At 39.6% G+C, this 11248-nt stretch overlaps 2 protein-coding genes across 2 annotated transcripts; both read left to right on the top strand.

Moving 5' to 3' along the window:
• The first annotated feature begins 842 nt into the window (after positions 1-842).
• Positions 843-2850, top strand: si:dkey-30k22.5 (lecithin retinol acyltransferase family protein). The gene is made up of 3 exons (XM_028589532.1): positions 843-894; positions 1089-1537; positions 2695-2850. The coding sequence occupies exons 1-3, from the start codon at positions 843-845 to the stop codon at positions 2848-2850; spliced, it is 657 nt and encodes a 218-aa protein (XP_028445333.1).
• Positions 2851-8217: 5367 nt separating this feature from the next.
• On the top strand, positions 8218-11248 carry npy2r (neuropeptide Y receptor Y2). Its single transcript, XM_028566130.1, has 2 exons — positions 8218-8441; positions 10003-11248. The coding sequence occupies exons 1-2, from the start codon at positions 8436-8438 to the stop codon at positions 11137-11139; spliced, it is 1143 nt and encodes a 380-aa protein (XP_028421931.1). The 5' UTR covers positions 8218-8435; the 3' UTR covers positions 11140-11248.

The following is an 11248-nucleotide window of genomic DNA, read 5'->3' as shown; positions in this document are numbered from 1 at the left end:
TTTTCCTGTTTGTCATCTCATAAAAATGTGGGGAAATACTTTTCCGATATAGGAATACAGTTATGAATGAATTTTAGCATTTAATTTTTGCCAAAACATCTTAATATTGTGTGTATTTTATAGTAGTGTACTTAATATAATGTAAATATGACAAAAGTATAATTAACAAATTTATTTGTAATTGTGAGTGTGACTCTCCATACATCTCCAACCACATGCCAGTGAAAGCTGATGCCTAAATTAGCCTTAATGTGTGTGATATTTCATCATATATTATCTTATTGAGAGAAAACAGTAATAAAGTATGTGTGTAAATATACCGTGTATATGCTCCAAAAATTGTTGACATTACATTACATTACATTTCAATTACAATTACATTACAACATTACAATCAATCTCATGCAAGCAATATTTATGCCATAACTCCTTTGCCTACTCAGGGACTGCTGATGAAATTTAGCTACTGAGCTAACTCTGGGACAGTAAATGTCTATTGTCCCTGGTAAATAAACCAAAAAGTAAGTAAATAAGTAAGTAAGTAAGTAAGTAAGTAAGTAAGTAAGTGAGTAAGTAAGTAAGTAAATAAAGTATTTTTATTTTGGCTGGACTACACCTATGCCATTTCTCATTGTATTGTGATGGATTTAGTTTCTTTTCACATGCCACTTTTTGGTATGTTTTTATAACTGTGTGATAAACGAACAAAACAATTGTAAATGTCCAGGAAAGTGCTGAATAACGATGAAAGTGCTGCAGAACAACGTAGTCCACGAAAAACAAAGGCTGTTTATTTGGGTAGGATGGCTCAATAGTCAGTGACCTTCTAATGAGGATTTAACATGGTTGCCATGTCAGCCTTCTTAATGAGGACCCTTGACCTTAATACAGCAAGTGAGTTTCAAAATCCATTAGAGAAAGCTCCTTTATTTCTGTCAAACTCTTACTGAAACATTGACCAATATCTAATCCTACGATCCGCTCTAGCCCCTCCCAACTCCGACTTAAATAAAATGAGTGGCACGCATTCTGCAGCACACTTGCAGCCATCATGTTTCTTTACCAAATACTCAACTTGTTCTATGTAGCTTTGCAAAAGGAGGACGACTCCAAACATGACCTGTCCCTTTACAAGCGTGGTGATTTATTAGAAGTCCCCAGGACATTGTTCACACATTTTGGTATCTACTTGGGAGACAATCGTGTGGCTCATCTCATCCCGGACATTCTTCCTGTGATTACTAAGAATAAATCTGCAATTGCCAAGATGGTAACAAATAACCGCCTGCTGCTGGGGGTTATCACTAAGGTTGCCAGCGTCAGAGTGGACTCTGTGGAAGATTTTGCGTATGGCTCAGAGATTCTGATCAACCACATGGACAAGGTGTGCAGCCAGCCTCCTTTGGACGGGGACGAGGTGGCCAGACGGGCTGAGAAACTCCTGGGCTCTGTCACCTACAGCTTACTGTGGTACAACTGTGAACACTATGTCATGTACTGCAGATATGGAATGGCCATCAGCTACCAGACGTACAAGGTAGAGTCTCTGGCCTCCTGTCAGTAGAAAAATTAAAAGATAGGTTTACATTTTTCTGTCCATACTAGCAATATGAAGATCCTTTTCTAACCAAATCCACAATCTTAATCCTGTGTAAAAATGCATTCCAATGTTTAACCAAAGATAATATAAGGCTGCAATAGTCTGAGTTTTTCCACTTTGTAGGTATCTTCAAATATTTGTCTTTTTATTGCAAAATTACCTTTTTTTTTGTTTCCCTTGACAAACTTGTTTTGCTGCACTACAGTGGAAGGCAATATTCCTTGCATTTCAATACAGTTGAATCTAATCTAATCTAATCTAATCTAATATATACAACCAATACAGTAACTTTGGAAGGTAATTATTGTATTGACTAAGTCAGACTGCTGAAGCCTTAGACTATATTAGCTTTAGCTGAACATTGAAATACATTGTTGAATAGAACAAGGATTCTAAATGTTTTCACCTATCACTTAAATTGCAATTGCATTAGGAAGAAATTTCTTCACAGCCAGTATGGACTTGAAAAAATATATGAACCTATCCTTTAACATGAGATCAATTAAAGTACCTTCCATCTAATATGACTGAATCAGTCTATGAAGTGTGGAGTGTGTGAAGTCTACAAGCTGTCTGCTGATAAATACAAAAGAAAAAAGTTTGACTGAATATGAAGAGTAGCTTGTTCAAAAGCATGTCAAAAAAGGAATGTTGATTTGTTTTTCCACAGTAACCTTTAAATCTATAAAGCCTTTCTATTTTTGCAAGAGAAAGGTCACAAGCAAAATCCAAAGGTTTAAGGTTCATTGCCCTTGTAGCATAATGCCGTCAGTTATTTCCAAGGATTTAATAAAGAAACAATGTAAAAGTCAGCGTAAGGTGATGTTAATCCATAGTGTGTGACTGAAGGCAGAAATTGGTCACATGACGATATTTTCACAGCAGAGAGTTGTTTGCTTCAGCCCACTGCAGTGGACATTACAATTCACTCATTCAAGAGGCAAGTAGCTCCATCTAGTGTTACTTTATGCCCAAACTACTGCTGATCTGGAGGTAATGAAGACCTTACCTTTGATAGCTGACCTCTACTACACAGCTAATTTGTGATTTACTTAGCCTCATCACTGTCTAATTCCCACACTCTTTTTTTGTAGTTCTGCACAACTGTACGGAAGATTGTTTGCAGCAGGATGAGTGCCTATTTGACTGCACTGTGTGGTATAGGAACCATGCTGTATCTGGGCTGTGTGACATCACTGACAGTTTTACTGACCGTGCTCATCTCATTCACCATCTGGATGGCAGCCTAATGGACTCTGTTAAGACGGCTCACGAGAAAGACTAATTTAACACAACCTGGTGGAAGCTGAAATGAAGTCTTGTGGTTTAGCTGTGTGACTGAAGGCATTATGAAACAAAGGTGTTCTCTTTAATAGAAATGTCAGTACTTTACGTTTTACCTTCTTTAAAGCAACACTAGAGAACTTTTAACGCTTCAGTCCCCCTACAAGTTGGAAGCGGAATTGTCCATTACATTACATTATGCAAGTTTGCCAGATCGTGTAGCGGATCTGTAGTTCGAATGAACTGGACAATGTAATGTAATGGACAATTCCGCTTCCAACCTTTAGGGGGGCCGAAGTGGGAAAAGTTCTCTTGTGTTGCTTTAAGCAATTGCAGATTTAAAAAAATTATATATTAACTGATGTTCTATTTGTCTTGTACTTGATAGTTTGCTCCTAACGGTCGTGCTGCTATACATCTTTTTTTCTCATTTACCAGTAGCATAGATTTTAAAGGTCCCATGACATGCTGCTTTTTGGATGCTTTTATATAGGCCTCAGTGGTCCTCTAATACTGTATCTGAAGTCTCTTTCCCAAAATTCAGCCTTGGTGCAGAATTACAGCCACTAGAGCCAGTCCCACAATGAGCTTTCCTTAGTATGTGCCATTTCTCTGTCCGTAGCTTTAAATGCTATTTAGGAGGAGAGATGGGGGCAAGGTGGAGGGTGGGGGTGTAGCCTTGACCAACAGCCATTTTTCGCTTGTTTGAAAGCCATGATGCCTCTCTCTCATGGGCGGGCCAAATTCTCTGGGCGGGCAAAGCAGAGAAAGGGGAGGTAACCTCATGACCTCATAAGGAGCAAGATTCCAGATCGGCCCATCTGAGCTTTCATTTTCTCAAAGGCAGAGCAGGATACCCAGGGCTCGGTTTACATCTATAACCATTTCTAGCCACTGGGGGACCATAGGCAGGCTAGGTGAACTCACATTAATGTTAAAAAATGTCATAAAGTGAAATTTTCATGCCATGGGACCTTTAAATGGACTGAGCACAGTGGCAAACTACAGAAGACTGAGATAAAGCTCAACAGAGATACTGTATCTGGAAAGAAGAATCTGCTCTGTGTATAAATATGATGGTGTATGTAGACTGGTGTTGTTGTGAATGCTTTTCCGTGTACACGTGATACTACACTTATAACATGTTCTAGCTAAAAGGTTGGCTTGGACAAAGTGCAGTAAGTTTCTTCTTTGTGGAATACAGTATCATTTTGATATATTGTAATGACAAAGGTCATTGTATTTGTCAGTCCATTAAACGTGTATTTCTACTTGCTTCCTGTTGTCTTTATTGTGTCAAATATCAACAACTTTTATCTTATCGCTTTATCTGTTGCCACCAAAGTTAATTTGATTTAATTTTATTGCATTATTTTAATTGTCTGGTTTTAGTTGCCTCTTTGCAGTCTTGAAATGTTTGCATCCAACTTTTGTTTTCATAAATTGCTGTCTAAATAAAGCTTCTTCTTCTTATTACATTCCCTGGATTGTGCCCAATAAAAACAAAGTATTTATTAAAATACATACAGTATATACAAATCAATACATCTGTAAATCTGTTGTTGACTACAAAGCTATTAAGTTCATGTAAGTCCTTGAAATGGATAGAAAATGTACCCTTGGTAACAATAATTATCGGGAAGACTAGAGTGCGGAGTGGTACAGCTTGGACAGCACAAAACTGGAATAACAACTAAAATGCAGACTAAACATAAACATGGAGCTGATGAGGGAATAGGGAGCAGGTGTGCAGGGGGGTGTGGAGGTTAACTCATGTGGAAATGTATCAACAACTACTGGACAGGGAGGGATTGGCAGGTTCTAACGACAGGAGATTAGAAACTGTCTAGTCTATATCCACGACGTCGCACTTCCGGGATTGCTCCGTTGCCGACGGAAATTCCGCCGGATGACCCTGATTTTGGCCGGCTGTCCGTCACCTTCCTCTTTCTTTGTGTTGGAATTTAAAACTCCGGTGGATTTCTGAGGACTATGGTTAACTGCTCCTCAGATCTCTGCAGGGTAAATCCAGACAGCTAGCTAGACCATCTGTCCAATCTGAGTTTTCTGTTGCACGACTAAAACAAATTTTAATTCAATTTATTCATAGTATCAATTCATAACAAGAGTTATCTCAAGGCACTTTACAGATAGAGTAGGTCTAGACCACACGCTATAATTTATAAAGACCCAACAATTCCAGTAATTTTAGGCCTTTATTTGTGACAGGACTGCTTAGACATGAAAGGGGAGAGAGAAGGGGAATGACATGCAGCAAAGGGCCGCAGGTCAGAACCAAACCCATGGCCGCTGCGTCGAGTACTGAGTCTCTGTATATGGGCGCGCGCTCTACCAGGTGAGCTACCCAGGCGCCCGACTAAAACAACTTTTGAACGTACACATTTCACCAAAACAAGTTCCTTGGCTCCGTGCGGATCTTAGCACCGCCCGTGATGATTGTGATTGGTTTAAAGAAATGCCGATAAACCAGAGCACGTTTTTGTCCCATCCCAGAATGCCGTGTGGACTAGCCAGACCCTCCCCCGCAGCACTTTGGACGAAGGTCTGGCAAAGCGAGACTAGAAACTGTCAGACGGCAACAGAGCAAAGAATGGGCCAGATGTTATAAATTGGTTGTTGCCATGACAACCTGTACCTGTCTCCGTAGTGGATCTCACCTTTCTTTCTGATTATAAACTTAATATTTTTTTAATTGTCTTTTTTATTGATTATAAACACAACGACTCACACCAGGAGAACATCATTTACAGTGAAAAGAAATTATATTCACACATTTTTCTTGTACACATTTAAAAAACACAAAAACAAATAAACAATCAGAACAAAACAATCACCACAAGCATATAATAATCAATTAGAATGACTAAACTTAGTCTTATACCCGCTCTACTATTGATATTGAACAAAAGCTTCTTGGCCTTAGCTCAGATAAATCAAACTGATGTTAGGATGTTTTTTTTTCAATCAAACTATAATATACCTGTTGGACGTCCAGGATAGTAAGATGTAAAAAGTCACTAGAGTCAAACTGTCTGAATGTATTTCTGCCTTGAACCTGTACAACACTGGTATAGACCGATGTCAATTAAGGATAATTGCCTTGCCGTTACACGTCAGCACTTATCCTGCGGAGAAGCACCGCGTATTGATTTGAGAGAGGCTGATGTAAGGGGTTCAAGCCTCCAAGTTCTATTAAGCGGAGTGCAGGTGCACAGTCCCTGCTGAGATTGAAGAGTAACTGAGTTTGGTCTCCTCTAAAATTGACGCCTTTCAGTTTTAGCCTGGATTCACTGAAGGAAATCGCATTATCATATCTATATTCCCACATGGTGTCAAGGGTCTCCTTTATTTAGCTACCAATAACCAGGTCAAACATGGATCACATGGCTTCTTTAAATCAAGTTTTCTGTCTCTGTAAGAATTGGATGAATCCATACCGAGAGCACAAAAAAACAGTCTGTCTCTAGGGTATAGTAAGACTTTAAGCTCTAAGCATAAGAAAGAAACTCTTTTCGTATAAGAAACTATTTTCGTATACTAAACTTTTTTCGTATAAGAAACTCTTTTCGTATTTCGAACAGTTTTTTCACAAATGCCACAGCCTCGAGGGATATCACAGTCCAAACAGTCCAACTGTTAAATGGATCCGCACCACTGAAAGACTAGTAGTTAGGCCTACTCAATTTAATAATGATCTCTCCAGCAGTGGTCTACATTAAAGTTACATTACTGTGGTGAGATCATGACTGATAGACAATAGTGATAAAAAAGACACACACATCCCTGTGCCCAATAGAATGGATGCTGGATCGAAAACATATGATGCCTGGAATTGAAGAAAGAGCTGAAACCTTAAAACACACTGCTATAATCTTTTTTTATTGACAACAGAAGAATCTTTTCTTGTGCTAACAATCACATTAAAACAAGACCCTCACTTACAGTCTGCTCCACCTCCTAAAATGACAGGGTAAACCCTTAACATTCCCTTCTATCCAGGCTTTTCTGGTTTTTCTCATGACTTCACCACCTGTGTAGTTGCACTATGGGCTAAGTGGGCTTTTGCCAAGAAGGCTGCTTGAAAGTAACTCAATTTCCAATGGCCACATGGTGTCTTGGTTTGTAACAGTGGTAATCAAATTATGAGCCCAATTACCAGCCAGAGGCAGTTTGAAATGGGTCAGCTCCATTGTACTACACTTTAAATGGTAAACACTCACTGCCATTGACCATAATATAAAACGTTTGGATTACTTTAAGGTCTCAAATGATGATGCAGTTTGTGGATAATGGAGTAAAGTCAATGAAGCATCACGGTTTTAACATCTCTGAAAAGTGGGATTTTGCTTTTATTACTCAATATAATCTGGGACATGCTTTTGTCATCGTCACTCAAACATTGCTTTAACAATATTTTTCAAGCTCAGAGGTGAGTTTACCTCATAATTGTCAATGTACATTGTTGATGTTGGCAAACTTAAACATGCCTGACTATAACTTCCTCATTAATATTCATTGTGCCCTTCATTAATTGACACACTCTGAATTTGACTGAATTCCCTGAAGGTGTGTATAATGGCCATGTGGTAGACTAACAACCTGAGGGTGTACCCCGTCTCAGTTTGTGCTGGGATATGCACAGGACACACAGGGTATAATTGATGGATGGGTTATGATGTTTGTCTCAGAGTATAACTTTTGCTCACAAAGGTGGAAAGATGCAAACACAACCATGTGTGCACTCATGCATTCAACCCAACTTCTGCAGTCAAATTTAGCCAGGCCTTTAGGTGACATTATTATCTGCTTGCAATTAAGCCAAATTTCTTAAAAAAAATTGTAATCTTCTTTTAATAGGAATGAAATAATGATCAACCCCTACTCCCTCTGAGGGATTGTTCTGCAGAGGCACACCCAGGGCAGAGCTGCTGGCATTCGTGCAAAACAGATCACATCATAGCCTACCTATAGATCATTTGATTCTTGGTTATGTTCGAAACGTCTCTGAATTTGATTTGATTGATTCTTTTACAGCGCAGATTATTAACAGAGTTGAACACAAATGCAGAATTTGTGTTAATATAATGTATATCCTTCCGCTATTTTGCACTGACAGACGGTATCATGCCGTTTGCTATAACCTTCACGAGGAGACGCGAACTCGTTCGGAATGAAATGCATCAAAAAAATGACCCATTGTGAGGCAAAGGTGGGGTAGAGGATGTTGGTCAGGGTAGGACGCGTTTCCTCTCTGTTACTCAACACGCCTCACGTTTCGTTCTCTCGCTGTCTCGCAGGACAGGTAATGCGCCCTCAATGCCAAACGGGCTGCAGTGCGCACTGGCAAATGTTGCGCGCTTTGCTTCTGAGCGTACGTTGTTCCTCTTGAAGAAGATTCATCAGTGGGCGTTTGAGTGGTTAATATTGCTGTTGTCTTTTGAATAGCACAGGAAAGAGAAGAAGCATTACAAAAGTTTGCGAAACTTTACTGGAGGCAGAAACAATGAGAGGAGTCTGAAAACATCTGCAGATGGAGGTGAGTACAACGCTCGTTGCTCTTCTGATTCGGACAATTTATCAGTGTGGAAAACTGAGCAGTATCTTGCTGTTTATCAGGCTTGCGTATTAGCAACTGACCAATGTCACGTTTCTCACTTCTTTTTCTTTATAAATGATAATCACAAACTGCTGCGGGATCCAGTGACAACTGCGTTTTAACTTTTGAAGCTACTTTCTCTGCGTAATGGATACATGAAATATAAGAAATATTTCCAGGCTGGGTTTGTGTAAAGGTGAAGTGATGACAGCATTTGAGAGTTTTCAAATGTTAACAAATAGCAATGCAGCATTTATCATTTAAGGAGAATACTGTATGTGGTTATGGTATTTTTTTTAGTTCAGTGTGATAGTCCAAGATCTTTTTAAAGGGACAATCCACCCTAATAATGTTTATTGTGCTTTTTGAAAGTAGAAGTCAGTACATGCATACACACTACAGTTATCCTTTAAGCTGGAAAACAGAGCATCAAGACTAAAATCAATGAAGTCACCAGATGACACTTTGGAGTGTCCTGGAGTTTGGAGTGACTTTATGTGAATGAGCTCATATATGTTTTTTTTTAAGCTTTATTTGTAGATGGCTGCGGATCAGTGTCCCCATATTACAACAAGCCTCCAACACTGCTTTCAGAGTGCCCATAGCTTTTGTTGTATCTTGCTCTATCTGTGAAACAGTTCCAGGATCAGTCTCCATACTCTGCAGTGTGTTATTTATTTACTTATTTTAACATTACTAGTTAATCTTGCATATCATAAATCATAGCTCATCTTCCTCTGTAATGCTAGATAGATTTTTAGTAGGCATCAGTGCATACTTAATTAAAATAAATGTTCTTAGAATCTGTTGAAATCTATATTAAAAAAACACTAATTCCACAGTGTCATTGTTGTTTGTAGGCAGTAGGCAATACATATTCATTAACTTTAACGCTTTTCATATGTTCCAAAAGAAAAGAAACATTATTGTTTTATATTTTCTAGATCACACAGTATTGTTTTTGAAGAAATGAAAACATTTAGCCAGCTTTGTTGCGGCTGTAAGCAGTCCAACAAAGTGCTGCCGCGAGGGACTAAACACAGAGATGCAGAAACACACTGTGACGAGCTTGAGATTGTATTGCAATGATGTATTCCTCCACACGTAAAATACAACTAGTACTGCAGTTACCAAATGTAAAGTTACTTGAGTTGAAATACGTGCGGTAGTGCGGCGGTCAACAGAAAGTATTCGCTCCCAGGCTCACCCCCTCTCTGTCAAAGCCCCAAAAAACCCAGGTGAACAGGTGAAGCAAACAAATATGTTTTCACTTCCGCTCAAACCGCGACAAAAACGCCCACAACCTACAATATAAGTGCACAATAGAATAATCAATAATTAATATAAATGAGACCATAAACAATATACAATATGTGGCTCCTACAAGCTTATTGCCTGTTGATATATAAAAAGAAAAAACTGATAAAAAATAGAAGTAATTGACTTTGTTTAGTCACAACATGTATGTCCATTACTGAGAGTGATGTCCATATTTTCCCAGAGTGACTTATGGAGACTGTCCGCCATGGATTCAGCAGATCAACTCAACATGACTCAAGCAAAAGAATTCCCACTTGAACCTAAATCTTCCAACTGCTGCTCAACTACTGGCACAGTAAATGATGAGCCCTTGTTGAAGCTGGATGACAGCACAAAGCTGGTGGGAGTTCGAGTTATTCTCATTCTTGCTTACAGCACAATCATATTGTTTGGAGTCATCGGAAACTCCTTAGTGATATACGTCGTCTGCAAGTTTAAACATCTACGGACTGTCAACAATTTCTTCATTGTAAACTTAGCTGTTGCAGACTTGCTGGTGAATGCGCTGTGTTTGCCTTTCACCCTTGTCAACACTCTGTATGGCGAGTGGAAGTTTGGTCAGGTGTTGTGCTTCATGCTGCCCTACTCTCAAGGCCTGGCCGTGCACGTGTCCACCATCACCATGAACGTCATCGCCGTGGACCGCCACAGGAGCATTGTCTACCACATGGAGACCAAGATGTCCAAAGACATGTGCGCTGTGGTCATTGTCATCACATGGGCTGTCAGCGCCCTGTTGGCCAGCCCGCTTGCCATCTTCAGGGAGTACGGGACGTTCGTCATACTACCACACCTGTCTATTCAGGTGTGTACGGAGCATTGGCCGGGAAGCAGCGCAAACGGAAGCATCTACAGTATATCAGTGCTTCTGGTTCAGTACGGTTTACCTCTGGCTATCAACTGCGTTGCATACATCAGCATCTGGAATAAGCTGAATAATCATGTGGTTTACATAGGTCGAAATGACCGCCGTCAGCACAGGAAGAAGACCACTAAGATGCTGGTGACCATGGTTGTGGTTTTCGCTGTCAGCTGGTTGCCTTTACATGCATTCCAGTTGGCTGTTGACATTGACAGCACGTTGCTGTTTATGAAGGATTTCAAGCTGCTTTTCACGGTGTTCCACATTGTGGCAATGTGCTCGACGTTTGTCAATCCCATACTGTACGGGTGGATGAACAACAACTACAGGATGGCCTTTTTGTCTGTGTGTAAGTGTTACCAGCCCTTCAGTTCACAGTCAGGACACTCCAAAAGCAGAGAGACACAAAAAAATGAAGACAGAGTTTGTACAGATTGCAAATCAACAAATGTCTAAGTTGCACATACAAAGAAGGTTCAATGGTAATCATTTGCAGAAATGCACGATTTGTATTTCGGTTTGTGTGGATATTTTCAGGGATGATGAAAACTACATATGGGTTGGA

The sequence above is a fragment of the Perca flavescens genome, chromosome 2, assembly GCF_004354835.1.
Source record: "Perca flavescens isolate YP-PL-M2 chromosome 2, PFLA_1.0, whole genome shotgun sequence".
Lineage (NCBI taxonomy): Eukaryota > Metazoa > Chordata > Actinopteri > Perciformes > Percidae > Perca > Perca flavescens.
Note: the sequence above shows the minus strand (reverse complement) of the source record. Positions and strands in the feature narration are given on the sequence as shown.

Excerpts from the sequence above, each read along its gene's own strand:
- si:dkey-30k22.5 (XM_028589532.1), top strand. The coding sequence starts at position 843 with ATGGTTGCCATGTCAGCCTTCTTAATGAGGACCCTTGACCTTAATACA. Across the intron at positions 895-1,088 it reads CCTTGACCTTAATACAGCAA|CTTTGCAAAAGGAGGACGAC; the intron begins GTGAGTTTCAAA and ends TGTTCTATGTAG. Across the intron at positions 1,538-2,694 it reads TCAGCTACCAGACGTACAAG|TTCTGCACAACTGTACGGAA; the intron begins GTAGAGTCTCTG and ends CTTTTTTTGTAG.